Source organism: Kogia breviceps, chromosome 10 (assembly GCF_026419965.1).
Source record: "Kogia breviceps isolate mKogBre1 chromosome 10, mKogBre1 haplotype 1, whole genome shotgun sequence".
Taxonomy (NCBI): domain Eukaryota; kingdom Metazoa; phylum Chordata; class Mammalia; order Artiodactyla; family Physeteridae; genus Kogia; species Kogia breviceps.
The window spans coordinates 60,707,667-60,724,758 of NC_081319.1; the positions used below are offsets into that span (position 1 = coordinate 60,707,667).

General features: G+C 54.3%; 1 protein-coding gene across 1 annotated transcript in view; it reads right to left on the reverse strand.

The window, feature by feature from the left end:
- Positions 1–255: 255 nt before the first annotated feature.
- LOC131764154 (death-inducer obliterator 1-like) overlaps positions 256–17,092 on the reverse strand; it is a 30,138-nt gene continuing 13,301 nt past the window's right edge. Inside the window, 11 exon segments of the mRNA XM_067043201.1 lie at positions 256–1,202; positions 1,205–1,672; positions 7,366–7,558; positions 8,371–8,460; positions 9,184–9,337; positions 9,774–10,302; positions 10,526–10,661; positions 10,907–11,006; positions 11,139–11,284; positions 11,804–11,963; positions 12,211–12,688. Coding sequence (XP_066899302.1) covers positions 256–1,202; positions 1,205–1,672; positions 7,366–7,558; positions 8,371–8,460; positions 9,184–9,337; positions 9,774–10,302; positions 10,526–10,661; positions 10,907–11,006; positions 11,139–11,284; positions 11,804–11,963; positions 12,211–12,688 — 3,401 coding nt within the window.

Below are 17,092 nucleotides of genomic sequence, written 5' to 3' on the forward strand. Positions count from 1 at the left end.
TAATCTGAAAAAGCAATATGCTTTTGTAGGTACTTTCCCATTTCAGTACATTTAAATGGAAATGTTCAAGAGTTCTTAGTGTTTTGTTTTTATTGAAAAAGCATCAGAATTGTAACGGTGTGAAATTTTGCAGGAAACCATCCTACATAAAATTACAGTAATTTCTCCAGTCCAGAAGGTTCAGTCCTGTGCGTGAGCTCCCAGCTCTTTCCAGGAGCACCTGCTTAGCATGTGAGGGTGGCTTCACGAGCGGCCCTAGGTCTGGGCAGCGGGGGCGGCGGCCCGCGGGGCCTCGGCCTTGGGATCCTGGGGTCGCTCCGGGCTCCGACTGCAGTCCCTGCGGCGCTCCCGCTCACGGGCCTTGTCACGGTGCCGATCCCACTCGTGGCCTCGGTCCCAGTCCCACTCGCGGCTCCCGGTCCGGCCGCATTCCCACTCCCAGGGCTTCCCACGCTCCCGCTCGCGCCGCCGGTCCTCGAGGTCCTGCACCGGGCGGCTCTCAGCCGGCGGGGCCTCGGGCTCCTCCGGGGCCTTGTCCCGGGCCCGCCCCTTGAAGCTTGGGCCTCTGTCCTCGTGGCCCCTGCCCTCGCGGAATTCGGCCTCGGTGCTGGGGCCCGGGGCAGGCGGCTCCTGCGGCAACGGTCCAGGCTTGTGCGGCGGCGGCGACGTGAGCGCATCCGACACGGGGAAGAGGGCCGTGGAGGCTCCGACAGCGGCCCTCTGCTGCCTGAGTGCCTCCTCTTGCACCTCCACCTGCCTCTTCTGCTCTTCGATCTCCTTGTTGAGCTCCTCTATCATCTGCTGCTGCTCGGCCAAGGAGGGGGCCGGCAGGCCAGGCGCCCCGTGCGCCGCCGCACACATTCTGCCGGGCAGGTCCTCGACCCTCACTTTGGCTTCTTCTAGGATTGTCTCGTCCTCTGGGTCATAGGCCACCTCCTCCCTCTCAGCTGCCACCGCAGCCTTCTCCGTGTCCTGGTGGCTCCCGTGATCTCCGAGCTGAGTGTCGAAGGCTCTCTCAGGACAATACTCTTCCTCGGGGTCATATGGCCTGTCGTATTCCTCCTCCTCCAGAGCTTTGTCTTCTGAGAACTGACCAAACTGCTGGACAATTGGGTCCAGCAGAAGCGCCGCCGGCAGCCCGCCGCCGGCTTTGGCTCTCGAGTCCTGGTGGGGGGCTGGGGCCGACTCGGCAGGCTCTTTGGTGGGGGGTCAAACGCCTTCCTCTTCCCAAAGAGACTCTGCAGGATATATTCTAGGGGCGAAGCTGTTTTTGAAGAGGCAGTGACAGAGGAAGTGGCCACTGCAGCCGTCACTGATGCGGGTGATGCTGTGACAGTGTTCGAGGCTCCTGGTTTGAGCGAGGACAGTATGTGTAACACGGAAGATGAGGCCGGTGCACCCGGTGCTTCTGGAGGAGGGGGTGGGTGTGGGGGCGACCCCGGGGCTGTGGTGCTAACAGCCGCGTCCCCTGGGCACAGCGGGTACTTGGGGGACTTCTTCTCAGGAAGCAGGGCTGCTGGCACTCTGGGGTGGATGGGATCCATTTCTTCTTGGGTTTGAGGCCGGGGCCGCTTCTCCTCTGTCTTGTCTAATTTGTCCGCATTTGAAGGACGCTTTCGTTTTTGACAGATTACTAACCCCAGGATTATGTTCGGACGCGGGGACTCAAGACCTAAAAAACAAAAAAAGTTGTGCAAATTTTAGAATCGAATTGTAGCCTTTGTCCTTCAGGGGTAAGCTCTGGGTGTGAAGGGCAGCAGGGGGGATGGTTTCCAGAGGGAGGAGGAGGAAATTCTGTGGCAGAACAGAAGCAAGTGTTTGAAGACCTGCTGCAAAAGATGCAGACTGCACTGCGCACCTGCCCAGCCTGACGGGCCCACAAACCACAAAACCAAGGGCCCAATGCACACGCGCGTTCGCCCAGTGCTAAAATTATTACAGATTTTCAATTATACACGACGCTAGGGTAGAGGCGTGCCGGAGGAGGTGGGGAAGGGCAGCACGCACACACTCCAGGCCGTTCAACTACTGGGAATGAAGCCTGTATGTACCAGGATGGTTTCTAAACAAACTCTTAGCTGTGCTCCTTTATTTTGCCTCTTGCTACAAATCAGGAAGGCAACGCCCCCTTTCGACTTTAACTTATGAGCTGCAATGTGTCAATTAAGCTAGTCATACGAAAATTAAAGGTTCAATTAAGGACCAATTCTACAACTCAATTATAATGATCAACAAAATTATACTGATCGATATAGCACACGCCATTCGATAAGTTCATTAGTCACTGGTGTCAAAATTACAATTGATGGGAAAAGGGAGCTGACCAAAATGCCTAAAACAAATGTTCTTGCAGGTTTAGAAAGACACTCAATGACCAGTAATTTATCGAAAGCTACCGAACGCTCAGGTCTCTGTCAACACAGGACGTGCGGCTTAAAGCCCAAAGGTGTTCAGGAGAGGGGCGACAAAGGACACACCACCTGGAGAACATGCTGGGAATTTCAGAACATCGCACAGTTCTTCAAAAATAATTATTTCTTAAAAAATTATTCGTCCCAACATTCTGGACTGTGGTGCACTGTACCAGGGATGCTACTGTTTCTGTACGGCTCCTCCACCCTCACACTAATAACAAACCCGGAATACCAACAGGGGAACAGAAAAGCCCAAGTCACAGATCGGTCAGTTAGGGAGAAATGATAAACATGGGACCAAAATTTTGTTTCAACAGCATATTTAAAATGAATCAAATTGTATAAACTCGATTTACACATAAATCACTACTGTGTAAAAGATACTCATGCTATATATTTTTTGTTTACTCACTAAAAAAGAAAAGCAGCACTGTTTTTCCTGTTCTTTGTGTGACTGTAAGTTGATCACAGATCAAATAGTTGTCTCTGGACACCCCCTGTGTAGTTCTGAGCGCCTGTCACCCTTCCTAAATTCCAACAGAGATGGGTTGACATGCCGAGCACAAGGGTGGTGGATGTCCCATCCCACCCGCAAGGAGGAGGAAGACCAGGCCTGGCACAGTGAGCTGGGCTGGCCCAGCATCCGCATGGATCGGCGACGCACTGCCGGCCCCCCTCCCCACTGTGCTCAGCGCCTCGTTTCACAGGCTGACATTCAAGGGCTGAGGTGCCCATGAAGACACCCACTCGTGATCAGAGGAACGGCTGCCAGAATGTCCTCTGCCTGCCCTTCGGACGACAGTGGTGACTCAGGGGAAGGAGGAGCCGGCAAAGGAGGGTGTGGAGGCAGGAAGGCCAGGCCGCTGCACTGGGCATGGCACCCAGATGGTTCTGCTCAGATGTGAAAAGATACTCTAGCAGGTTCGCTTTCTAATCAAAATGAATTCTTTTAACTTAAAATAGTAAATCTCTCACTCACTGTTACCAGCCACTTACTGGATAATTTACAGCTAACTGATATCCAGTCTGGGGCACAGTCAATAGCTCAACTGGCTCTCGTGGCCCTTCCTGGACCGACTGTCACTGACCCGGCCCCAGAGCTGGCAGAACAGGTCCCCAGGCCGAGCCACAAGCTGGAGCCTTGGCCAGCTCGGCAGGCAGCAGCAGCAGAGGAGGAATGTGCTCGGCCACGTGCGCGGGGGTGGGGAGGGCTGGGGAGTCCTGGCCAGGGGCATCCTTGCAGCAGCCCAGGGCCCTCGACTGTCCTCAGTGCACATGGGCTATGCTACCTCTGAAGAGCTAAACTTCTAAGGTGCCAACACTAGGGCCTGCGGCGTGAATCACGCTTCAGGTCAAAGACGCTCTCTGTGGAGGGTCAGCCACTGCGCTAAATCCAGGGAGACGGATGGGGTCCTGTCCTCGGGAGGTGTGCCAGCCGTACAACTTGCAACGGCTTTACATGCTTCCTAACAAAAGTGATATATCCCAGACTCGGCGCAATTCTCTAGCCTCTACCCTCTGTGGTCACAGGCATCACGGGGGAGGTTATGATTAAGTTACTTAACATTTACATTTGTTTTGAAAACAGTAAAACTCCCTGGAGACCAGCTTCTAACTAAGCAGCTAGTCATATTTTTTAATGTTTTCAGCTCTCAACTACTTCATCTACACACAACCGTAAGCGATCTAACAAAGCTCCAGAGTCGGAGGAGTGTTAGTTTTGAATTTCCCCACTAATCATCCGCAGGATTTTACATTTAAATTGGGCTGTTTTTGAAGCAGTCAAATCTTATCTGCTTCGCCTGTGCACGTTATGGCTGCATGGAGACTTGAAATGTAACTGGCACTGTGGAGATGACTTACTCGTGGAAGAACAAGAATCACTGTGCTACCGGAGCCTCGGCAGTGACTGTTAGGGAGACGAGGGCAACGTCTGGCTCCACCCCGCTCCGCTCCCTCACGACAGGCGCCTGGCAAGGGCACGCTGGACACAGTCGAAGGGCTACTACCACAGGGGCGGTGGCAGGGGCAGCTTTCCCCCGAAGGCCCCATTTTCTGCCTGGGGCCCCTGCGGGCGCGCCCACTGTTGAGTGTGACTCCTAGAGAGGAAAGGGCGCCACCCCCCGAGAAGGTGCAGCAGCAGTGAGCACGCCGGCTGCATGCAGGGACAGGGCTCCCGCCAGGGCCCGGAATGCCTCCCCGGCTCGGCACAGGGTCTCTGTCCCACGGTTACAAGCGGGGTGCTTACTTACCAACCTCCCTTTGAGGGTAGTGGTGAGGCTTATGACTCATCAAGTAGATGAGAACTAGGTGGGGGGCCACTGAACTATCATTTCCAGACAAGGGGTACTGATCAGACTGAGCACCGGGGTGTCAGCACCCCGCCCGACCCCCTCCAAATTGCGGGAGCAAACCTGTCCACAATGCCCCGTGTGGATTAAACAAGATTTCTTAGATGCATGTAGGTCCCCGAGTCTTCACTGTGAAAGGGGCAGCACCAGACCACCCGTGCAGAGAGAGAAGTGGACAAACCCAGGGACGAGGGACACCTTAAGAAATGTGTGTGTGGATTTCCTGAGCCAAGACCCAAACCAGGATCTGTGTTCAGGTGTGTCAGCAACAGGGCTGCGGGGGACCACAGCCTGACCACGAGCAGGCCGTGCAGGCCTCCCCGGCTCCGCACATGGGTTCAACATCTTGCGTCCTCGCCTGCTTCTCGAGTGTGAGCCATACTGTCAAAATCTACGGGGCTCCCAAGTCCAGAGACTGATGTGCCGAGTCAGGCACTCTCCACCCCCACAGACCTGGCCTCCTCTTCCCAGAGGCCCGCCCACTGGCGGGCTGCCCAAAGTGGGAGGCCTGTGCCCCACCGAGGCCTTGGGATGGTGATGCGGCTGGGGCGGACCCTGTCTCCACGCTTACGGGCCCTGCAACCTCAGGCAGCGACAACCCTGGGCAGTGCGGGCGCTCCCCGCTGAGGGGCTGACGTGGGGGGTCAAGGGCGCTCCCATCAGGTTGCGGGGCCAGCGCTGCCGGGCAGCATGTGCTCAAGCCCGCTGCCTGCTCCATCGAGGGACACAGCAGCCCCTCGGACTGGACCTGTGCCGTCAAAGGATGCTGTGCAGAGACAGGAGGAACACCCCCAGCCCACCTTCCCGACACTCACACACACACACAACACGCACGTGACGCACACACCACGAGCCTAGGACACACGGACGTCTGTACCCAGGGAGCGCCGAGTCACGAGACAAACGTGCGAAGCAGCTCAGGCAGGTAACGTGGCCTGGGGCCAAGGGAGTCTGACTGATGTGCAAGTGTAAAATATATATACTAAATTAAACAAGCTGAGATTTAGAAGCCCTCCGATTAAAAAATTAAGTCTTAAAAGTTTATGGTAAAATTTCCCACACAATTACGTTTGCAAAAACCCCCTTACTACTTTATTTTAATGAAACATTCATTCTCTATCGTGGGTGAAAACCTGCAGGCTTTGAGCAACCCCTTCAGGAAGTGACAGCCTTGGGAATGCAGGCGGAGGAGTGACGTCCACTCCGCTGCTCATCAAGTGTGGTCACTCAGCAGACGAGGTGAGTTCCTGCCCAGCCTTCCTTGTCCCCGTGTCACCCCGGAACACCCAGCGTGGGCCCCTCCCTCCGCCAGCCGGGCCCCAACCCAGCACTGCACCGGCTCCCGCCGCGGCTCCAACTGGGGGTCTCCTCAGTGGCCCCCACCCCCCTGCCTCCTCAGCACGCCGGACCTCGTCCACCTCTGCCCCCTCAGGGTCTGTCTGTGGCCCTGAACCTGGCAGCCCCCTGCTCGTGTGACAAGGTGCACCGGGGTGGAGTGGGGCAAGACCCCACCGCAGGCTCTGCAGGTGGAGCCGTGAGAGGCCCTCAAACACGGGGGAAACAGGGCTTTGTCCCCTCCCAGGTCCCACTGCCACAGACGCACAGAGGGTACGTGTCACAGGATCTACGCTCACACTAGGCCCCGCACAGGCTTCCGCCCTTGTGACTGACCGGAGGCTGCACACAGCTCCATGTGTTTTGTCAGGGAACATGAGTCCCGCGGGCATGGGGACCGAGCAGGATGCCAGGTCCAGCCGCAGGGCCGCCGGGCCGTGTAAGTGCCTGGCTGCCGCAGGGGCGCTGGCCGTAGACACGGAGGCGCCGGGCGTGGGCGTAGCCACCGCCTGTAGAAGCAAGCGCTTCAAGAGCGCTGACTGCGGGTTACCCTCAGCATCTTTTAGGCTTAGCCGTTTTGGGGGGCGCCACGGCCAAGGAGACACTCCCATTTAGGCATCTTTCTGCAAGACTTAAGTTCCGTCACCTTCTCAGGGTTAAGACGAGTTGGGTCCCCAGAGACCACGTCTCCCTTGGAATCACCCTTACTTAGCTCCCTTGACAAGCCTGAACTTTCTTTCCGGTCAGCCTGTATGTAAGTCATTCTTTAGAAGCAGCACTTTCTAAGGAATGAGTGAACAGAAAGTGGTCTGCCAAAGAGAAGAATTGGAGCAGCAGATTTCAAAGTGACTATTTCTAAAACTAGTTCCTGTCTCAACGCTATTTCTCGTTTCTCCTCAAACTGAATGCCTGTAGCACAGAGGCTCGGCCTGACGCCTGCAAGAGGCAAGCCCGCAGGCCAGGCGCCCAGGCCCCGGCCTCCCGGCACTGCCCAGCTCCTGCCGCCAACACCCTGCTCACACGAGGCGGGTGGGCTCCGGACGGGTTCGTCCCTCTTCACAGGACTTTTCTAAGACAATTCGCACCTTCCTCAGGGGACCTCCGGTGCCACCCTCCACTATCCGGGAAGCCCCACAGCTTGACGCTGCTTCACCCCTGCTCCCAAGTTCTGCTGCCAAAGGCCAGGTCTGAGTGAGGCATGCAGCTTGCTGTGACAGACTCCGCAGGGCATGGGCGGGACATGTGGGCCAAAGGCTAGGGCCTACCTGGTCCCTCAAAGGGCAGGAGCTTGGAGGGGACGGGGTCCGTGGCGCTCAGCGGGATCAGGTAGAGGTTCTTGACGTGTCTGCTGTTTACCACGACGCCGAAGCGGCCGCGGCTGCTGAAATAGGAGTAGAGAGAGATATAGGCCACATCCTCCTTCTCCGTCGCAGGGTGGAAGCGGATCAGACACAGCTCCTGCAACAAACTGAGGGCGGGGAGCATTGACCCGCGGCCACTCGGGAAGGCAGCTGCTTCACCTGGCACCTAAGCCCCCAAAGCAGGAGGGAAGCGAGGAGAGAAGCGACCAGCTCTGATTCTGACTGTCACAGCCCTGCTGCCCAACACATCAGGACAATGAGCTGGTGAAGAGGACACAGGCCCGAGTCTCAAGACTGCTGGGTTGGGTCTTGCTTTCAGAGGAACTGCTTTAAAACTACTTCGCCCCACTGTCCTCCACACAGAGCCCACCTCCTGGGGCTCTCGTACTAATGGGGTACTCTGTGTGCAGCGGCAGCCTGGGGCAGTGTCTGACACAGAGCTAAGTGACCACAAAGCGTGCGATGAGCTGCCCGCAGCTCCGAAATGGGAGGGCTGAACTAGACCAGGGTCGTAACCCTTCTGTGAGCCCAGTGAAAACAAGAGCCCCTCCCCCAGAGAGCACTGCACACGCAGACACACAGCTGCATCCGCATCTCAGCGGTTCACAGACTCCAGCCCAGCCGCCTCCCCCGACCTCTACTCCATCAGCTCAGACAAGAAGGGACAGAGCATCCGTATTTCTAACTCCGAACTACACATGCGCTTTCACAAAGCTTCCACCGTCGTGCTGCTCAGACACCCCTTCACAGGTTAGCCAGCTATCAACTTAAACGTTCAGCTGCAAATATCTCATGAACTAGAGACGTTTCAGGTATTAACACGCCAGACGAGACGTCACAGAGCGAGCCATGTGTAAACAAACCCCTTCTTCCTTGGGTGCAGAGGTCAGACTGTGGGCAGGTAGGTACCTTAGACACTGAAGATCTGAGTTTGCCGACGTAATCCCAGACTGTCTTTGGGGCAATCCTTCCGCCGATGTGAATCGTGTTGGGCAGGACCTAAGTGAAATGAACTCTGATTAAATGGCCGGTGGAACCGTGGCGGTCACAGAGAGACCCTAAACTACCCGAGATTCACAACTAAGAAAACTGCAACTATCCCAAACAAAACGGCAATAACTGTGTCGAATGTTGCTTAGTTGACTAACATCCCGGATCATGAGTGACCAAACCCAAGGGTGGTAGGAGGATAAGCTTCTGCTAAATAGGATGACATTTAGCACAATCTTTTACTGTTGTCTTTTATGAACATACACACATGGTAAAGATCCAGGTATGTCTCAGAAGTGACTGAGCACTCGTTGTCAAGTCTGACATGCTAGTGCTGTTTTTGTTCATTTTGAAAAATAAGAGACCTTTCATGTGTGCCCCTCCACACCAAGGCAGGTCACGTGTGTCTGGCCACACCTGCAGCGGGCACATGCACACCCAGGTTTGGTTTTGCACAAGCTCTAGCGGGACAGAGGGAGAAGGAAGACAAGCTTCAGCTTTTTCAGAAAAGATGGAGGGTCTGATTTCTCATTTGAATTTTCGCCACTGTCCAAACTGCATAACCTGCTGACTTGGCCCAGCAACCCCTATTTTGCCTGCAGAGCTGCTTGTGCGTCCAGATACTCAGCAGGAAGGTGGTCACACGCCTGACTCCAGTGTGGGCTCAGAGCGCCTGTGGAAAATGCGCGCACGCACACGCACACACACAATTCTCTCCCTCCTGCTCCTAACCTCACTGAGATAATCAAAACATCCAGAGACAGGATACGCCTTAGTGACAAACTTTGCTACACTCTGCATGTTCATAAATCCTTTCCAAATGGTGCTGAGTGTAGACAAAAAGAGGGTGGTATCTCCTTCTGGAGGGGACCGGGACTCTGAGATGCTGCAAAACAAAACCACAGAAAATACATGAATCTTTCTCTGTGCCCAAAGAATCCCCAACATTTATTTATTTATTTAACATGTTTATAAAAGCAAAGTGAATTCCTGCAAGTTTTGATAGCTTACTTTTTCAAATTAATTACCTTAATCATAATGATATAAACACATTCTGGTCAAAGAAATATACACTATTTAGGCAACAAACTGGATGGCTGTACATTCAAATTCCAGTTTTCAAGAACTATATTTCTAAGGTGATAATTAGTCATCCTAAAACTGAAGCTTTAAAGAACGCCTTTTTAAAATAGAAAACTGAGGAGAGTTGTATTTCTGGGTGGATTTCAGGGCCGAATGACTGAATCGCTCATTACTGCTCCTCTGTCCATCTGAAAGAAAGGCCACAGCTCGGCTCCTCAGACAACACACGGGGGCCGCACCTGATGCTCAGTGACTGCGGGACCGACAGGAGGTATCTGGGCTCGGGCGACGTGGACGGCTTGACCAGGATAGACTTAGGCACCGTCACGGAAGTCGGCACAGGCTTCGGGACGCCCTGTCGGGGTTCCGCTGGGTGGGCGCTGCCTGGGCGGGCTGCCGAGGGAGCCGTACCCGTGCTCGGCCCGCCTGTTGCAGTCCTGGGGTCTCGGCCAGACACCGTGACTGTGGTGAGCACTCCGCCGCCACCTGGGGCTGGGCAGGGGGCACCTTCCAGGGCAGAGGGCTCGGGGTGGCCATCCTCTGGAGGCACCGGGAGGGACTTTCCCTCGAAATGGGCATGAGCAGCGCTTTCCAGGTCTGGCTCCGAGGCGTTTTCAGGCAGGGTTTCTGCTGCCACATCATCGGCTGAGCTGAGAGCGGGCTCAGAGGCAGAGTTGTCATGCTTGGACTTTGAGTCCTCCTTCTTGGCAGAAGTTGACCACTTTCGTGTTTGCGGCACTGGCTCATCTTCCGACGATGGAACCTGACCTGGAGAACAGAAGGAAGGCCTTCGTGAGAAATCCCACACGTTCGAGAGCAAAGCCTGCCCACGGGTGGACGGACGATCACCGCTTTAAAATGACAACACTATAAAGGTAGGGGCTCACTTCCTAAGCTTGAAGAAACGATTCTAGCCTTTCCACTGTGTCACTTGCTTTGAATGCAGCTGTCCTGACAAGGGTCTCCACAGTCTCCCCCCAGATCTGCTCACCTGTGCAGATCTTACAATTCAGGTCAAAGAGGTGCACCCGGTGCTGCCGGGTCGTGTCCTGCAGCACGCTGCCGACAAGGTCAAGCAGGGGTGCTGCATTCCTCTCGGGGGCCGCCCGCACCGATTCTTGCTGTTCCTAAAGCACAAGGAGGAGATCATTTCTTTTCCACCCCCTCTCCAAATTAGCAGTACCCATGGAAAAAACTTCTTACGTGACTGAGAAGCACTGAAAAAAGAGAAAAAGGACTACTGAATACAAGTACTTGAGAAGCAATACAACTACACACACTTGTGTCAGCTCAGTGTCTTGCCCAGTAATTCAGGCACCTAACAACGTCTGGAATGGGATCATCTTAGTCACTGGAAATCCTAAATGCTTACATCACAATCTGATACTGGCGTAGAATCTTCCATATTGGAAATACTTTCCTGTTTAACGGTAGGCTTCTTAGTCTCCTTATGCAATTTAGTTCTGGACTCCCTCACGTAAGATGAAAAAGACATACAAACGTGAAGCCTTAGCCCTTCTTTCGCAAGGGGACTCTCTCATGCCAACAGGCTATTCATTCACTCCGGGGTCGGGGGGGCGGTGCTGGTGTTTGGCTTCTGGCACCCGCAGCCGCCTCTCCCGTCGGCACTCACAGGCTTTGATGATCTCTCTTTCCACATGGGAAGCTCTTTGGAGACAAGTTCTTCTGGCTTCATTCTCACAAGTTTTGCCAAAGAGATTTCTTCATGCAGAACACAACGGAAGAGACCCTGTAAACAAACATCTCTAGTTCACTCGTTCAAAACCCTCTAAGATACTAGAGAGGATGTAGAGAAGGGCAGCAAGGCAAGCCCCTGCCCCGTGGCGTGATGAGGGCCCGGATCGTCCCATCGATGCTCGGAGAACAAGGGCCCCGAGGTCGGGCAGCTCATCTTGAGAATCCCACCGCACTGACCCTGCTACAAAGACCACCTCAGGGAAAACACAATCGACCGAAGAAGGTACAGTGTTAGGGACAAAGGTAGAAGAAAGCCCTTCTGCCAGGGGGTTAACAAGGTGAAATGGAAAGTCAGAGTACATGCCCTGCTTCTAAACACAGGTAAGAGGTCAAGAGGCCTACCCAGACAGCGTGGGCCCTGGCAGGCACACAGGCGTGCAGGAGGCAAGAACCTCAGCAGGCGAGCACCTGGCCCCACGGGAACAGCGTGCCACTCCCCCACGGCCGCAGGGGGACCCGGTGCCCTAACCCAGGCCGGGACAGCCCCCACTCCTGACGGTGGGACACGCACCTGGTTCCTGCGGTCCCTGAGGTTGAACATGAGGCTGCGGTACTTGCTCTTGTACCGACTGTCTGTGGCTCGGAACAAGTTAAACATCTCCTCCTCGATGTGCAGTGCAATTTTTCCGACTTCATTTTGTGTCATGAATAAGTCATCGCTGTCAGTGACTCTACATGGAATGAAAAAAGAGACACGGTAACTGCTGCACTGACATGCCATGTGGGATCTCAGCTCCCCAACCAGGCATGGAACCCCGGTGCCCCCTTCAGCGGAAGCACGGAGTCTTAACCACTGGGCCGCCAGAGAAGTCCCACATGTGACATTTTTCTTAAACAGCGGGGCCACTGTGAAACAACCACCCTTTACGTGGAAAACTTTCTACTTTAACAGGTAAGACACAAAGTGGAACAGCCCACCTTTTCCACAAGATCTCCTTCAAGGAGCGTCTTATGTTTAGCCGCATTTGACAACCTGGCTGTGACGAGGCGGGGCTCGCGGGGCCCAGGCGTCCCGGGGCTGGAGAGGCCAGGGGAAGCGAGGTGGTCCCAGGCTTCCTGACGGCGCCCACCGAAGCAGCGGAGCCGGGGAACTTTCTGGAAGCAGACGTGGCAGCAACAGGTGCCAGCCTTGCCTGCTTGGCTGAGGGAGTGCTGCCCAAGGGGGAGGGGGCGGCCGAGAGCCACGGCCTCTTGGGGATTGTGCCCTTGAAACCCGGTGGCGACTTTTTGATGGCCGGTTTGGCTGCTGCCGTGTTTGCCAAAGGAGGGCACTTCTTCGGAAGGAGGTTCCTGGGCGAGGGCTGCTTGCCACCCCCAGAAGAGCCTGGAAGAGCCACCTTCTTCGCCACCACCGCCACTGCCGCCTTGGCCTCTGCGCGTCTGTCCTCCTTCACGGCTGCAAAGGAGAGGGGCCCGCTTAGTGAGGCAGGGGTGCAGGGGACCCCACACAGCATGTGCACCCGAAACCAGCAAAGCTAATAACCAGGCATCACTGTGAGACAGATTTAAAGAGCATTTTTAAAGTAACTGTTAAATTCAGAAAAGGGGTGTCAAAAGGGCTACCAGCAACATTTATGATAGTGAATATACTTTGTTTTAGAAAGGAATGCTTCATTATTAAAACTTTTACTTCAACCGATAAACCAGTAAGCTATCAAAGGCTTGATTTAAACCGTTAGCTTAGCTTGGAACTGGAAGGGCAAATTTCGCTGTTATCAAGAAAGGTACAGATTTCAAAGACCACTCTCGTGGAGAGGTCCAGGACAGTTTCTGGTCAACAGGAGCTGAGAAAATCCTTCCAGGGTGGATCAGACACTTCTCTTCGAAGGCACACCCAAGCCCCACCCCGGGGGCCCTTGGGGCACTGAAGGGCCAGCAGGAGCCCATCCTGGGGCGGGGCTTAGAGGTGCTCATTGTCCTCTTGGACAAATGTCAACCAGACACGGTGACGTTAATAAAAGACAGAATGTTGGCAGAAAACTGCAACACGGGGGGAGACCAGTTGTTTTTACACTAGGAGCTGGGTGGCAGGAATGCCACCTGCTGTCATTCACGTTCCCATTCGCGCCCCTCTAGCTGCAGCTCGCTATTGGGGAAGACAGTAGGTTAGCACTTTTAACCCAAACAAGGATTACAGCCAAAAGCTAAAATGAGAGTCTCTATGCCAGTACTTCGCATGGACTGATGACATTTAAGCCTGTATCGGACCATCAGAATTACAGTCAGAGGCAAGCAAGCAGGTTCATCCTAAGGCCAGTCCCTCGGTCTTAGGGGCGTGTGGCCCAGCAGAGGTACATGGGCAGCCGTGACTGAGAGCAGGGGCGTGTTCCCAGATGGCCCTGCTCAGGCCCACCGCCCAGAATGTCTGGGACCCAGGGCAGAACGGGTTGGGGGGTGGGGGGCAGGCAGGTCCAGGGAGCAAGCCAGGAGAGCACAGGGACACCACCTAGGGCCACGTCACACAGGACCGACGGAGAAGCCACCTCCCCAGGCGCAGGCTTTTCTCAAACTACCCACAGCGCAGTGAACCCCAGATTCTAAACGGGACACTTCGAGATGCTCTAGCAGCCTTCCGATTTGACGCAGGGCTTGAAGACCCACCAATTCCAGTCAGCTGCCGGAGCTTCTTGCAACTGTCCTAGTGAAGCAGGGAAAAATGTGAAGTCCTGGGAGAGAGGTGGGACCCTGTCTACAAATAAGGCCTGACCCCACAAGAGCCCCCCAAGGTGTTCACAGCCTACACCCTGCGTGACCATCCTGGCGAAGGGCCAGAGCGCTGCTCCCAGGACTGCCTTCCTCCAGCACTCGTCAGGCCAGTTCAGCCACAGGTGTTAAAAGCCCGGGGACAGGGACCGCAAGATTTTTCCATTTCATAGTACAGGTGAAATTACTTAATTTTACAAAGTTTGCAACAGCGCTACACACATCCAAAACTTAGAACCGTGTTAGAAGTGCTTCACTGTCATCAAGCAACAGCCCTGACTGCAAATCTCCTATTTTCAACTCACAGAGTCCCCCCAACCTCACGTCCCCTTGTCCACGGTGTCCCAATCACTGGCCCCACGTGTGCCAGCACCCCCGGGCTAGGCTGTCCAGGCTTTCCCAAGACAACCCGCTCCCCGCTGGGCAGCCCGCTTGTGCTCTACATCCATCCTGCTGTCACCCATGTCCCATCAGCAAGTCACAGCTAACTGTCTAACAATGTAGGTACTGGGAACATCATAGGAACGAAAGCTAAGAACTACGTTTCTACGTATATTATTTCATCAGCTCAAATCCATATTCCTAAGGCGCTACCAGACCTCAGTACATGGAAAGTTATCTTTACCAGCTCAGCCTTGGCTAACAGGGTCCACAGCACCTAATCTGGGGGGAGGGGGCTGCTAGAGCTTAGGTTAAATGAAATGGACAGAGGCCCCTCTTCTTGGGGGAAGGAACGAGAGCGGAGTGGGGCAGGACCCGGTGCCAGCTGTGACTGCCAGCAGGGGATGAAAGAACAAACCTGTCAGGATTAAAATCGAGTCCTAAAACCAGCTCAGTCACTGACTTTTTATAAACTTTGCTGAGATTATTTTAGTAGCACACTTTTAAGCAACTCTAAAAAGCTGGCCTAAGGTGCTTCCAGAATTCTCAATGAGGCGCCCATGATGGGGCCTCAATCAAATCTTATCATGTGACATTTACATTGTTTCAAGTGACAATTCCTGTTGACTTCGAAAACATTCACTCCCTAAAATCAACGCTTCTACAGGTCTAACCGGGGTTTTCTCTCGTTCAGGGAAAACAGAAGACAGGAGCTTATTTTTAGGACACTCACAGTACAGGTGATTAAAGTGACCTGCTATCCAAGAGTGGTAACGGTAAATGAACGTCATCTATTTAAAAAGCAGGGGATGGCTTTCCTTAACCATTATGCTGCTCTTCTATACAATTAGCTGCTTCTGGCTTTTAAAAGTCAACTTTCATTATCCCTCACCCACGTCTCAGAGCATATGTAAGTATAATCACGGAAATAAAAAGTTGGTAAGATGTGGAAACTGGTGGCCCTCAACATCAAGTCAGCTCTATCCCTCCACTTCTTTGAGGAAAAATGCTCAAAACAGAAAACAGTTGCGTCTGGACCCACCATCAGCTGGATGTGGGTTAGCTGCTGCTGGAATGGCAGTGACACTGTGTAGTGCTCAAGTGTCTGACAGTGACAGAAGCATTACTTCTGAGTCGAGCTAAACTCAGATTTGCAAAATTCTTCATCCAAATTCCCTTTTAACTGTATTGTGTGTATACATTCACAGAAGAGCAAGGCGTAACCAACCACGAAGCACCAGTTCTAGATCAGGAAAGCAGCACACCCCCACGGTAGAGTGGCTCCAGCAGTGGCAGGCCCCCAGTGCTGCCAGCTCGAGGCAGGGTGACCACCTGCCCATGTGCTGGACACAGACGGCCTCGTGGGGGTGTACACCCAGTCTGGGCCATCCCGGGGGCTGCCTATGGGGAAAAGAGTGGCCCATGTTCCAGGCCAGGTGCTGTCTTGGGGAGCAGATACAGGAGGAAAGGCTGGCCGGTAGCCAAGCCACCGCCCCAGATGACGTCCTTTCTGCTGGCTCTGCCCATTGGTTTATACTGGAAAGGAGTTGTTTGTGGTGAAGCCCGGTAGGAACCAGGCAGGCTGGTGTGCTCAGGGACCGGCAACACTCTAATTGGCTAACTTCCCAATAAGCATGAAAGTGGGGGCCTTGTCATATGGCAAGGTGGGCCGTGGTGTTATGGCATCGCAGGCCACTGGGTGGCACTGGTGGGCCTTGGTGGGGACAGGAGGAAAGGGGAGTGGAAGCTGGGTTACTCGGAGCAGACAGTGCTGTGCAGCAGGAAGAGGAACCAGCGCCAGGCCAGAAGCCCAGTAGCAGGGCATTGCGTGGCCCCAGCCCAGTGACAGCTGAGTGACAGCCATTGCCGGGGCGGCCCCTCACAGGGACCAGTGAGAAACCCTGAGGGACGGTCACTGCTTTATACCTTTTGTCCTGTGCCAAAGAGGTGCCAATTTACCCTGAAAAGCCCCAGATATGGGGCTTTGTCACACTGACACAGTAGGGGCTATGGGGGGAGACACTACTCAGAATGATTGGCTGTAAATGCCAATGGAATCAAAGAGCTTCCCATGTGACCAGGCGCCAAGTAAGGCCACGTGGTGCAGGTCGGAGCGTCCCCTCCCCCACCATTCCCACAGGGCCCCAGATCCACCCAGGCTCAGGGGTGAGGCCGAGGCAGCTACCGCCACAAGGACCGGGTCACGTTAAGGGGACCATCGAGGGCTCAGAGGACACAGTGGAGCAGCAGCAGGGGTTGGGGGGAGTGGGCTCTGCTCATTGTGACATCAGCTCTATTTTCAGCTTAGCCTGACACGTGTACGAGGACGTTTCTCGTTTCAACTTTGTTTCTTGGCTGTCAAGACTTGTCCTAGTGTGAAAATTCAAGTAGCAAGAGAGAACCATTTTGCTTTTGTGCCTTTGCTTCAATATTCTGCACTGAATTATTCCTATACATGTAAAGTTATGCTTACACAGAAACAGAGAGAATCCCCACCAAAGACTCGGGAGGCCTGATCTCCATCTCTGGGGCCCTTGCGCCAGCTGCTCTCCATCGCTAGGGGTCTGTATGTGGGTCCAAAGCCAAACTGCCATGATCTGGGGCTACACAAAGCTTGTCCAGACTGACTTTTTTCTTACTGATGTGCAGTATTTGAGCGACTTACACCTCAAGAGAGAGGTGCATAGAACTGGCCATAACAAGCTTGCAAAAAACC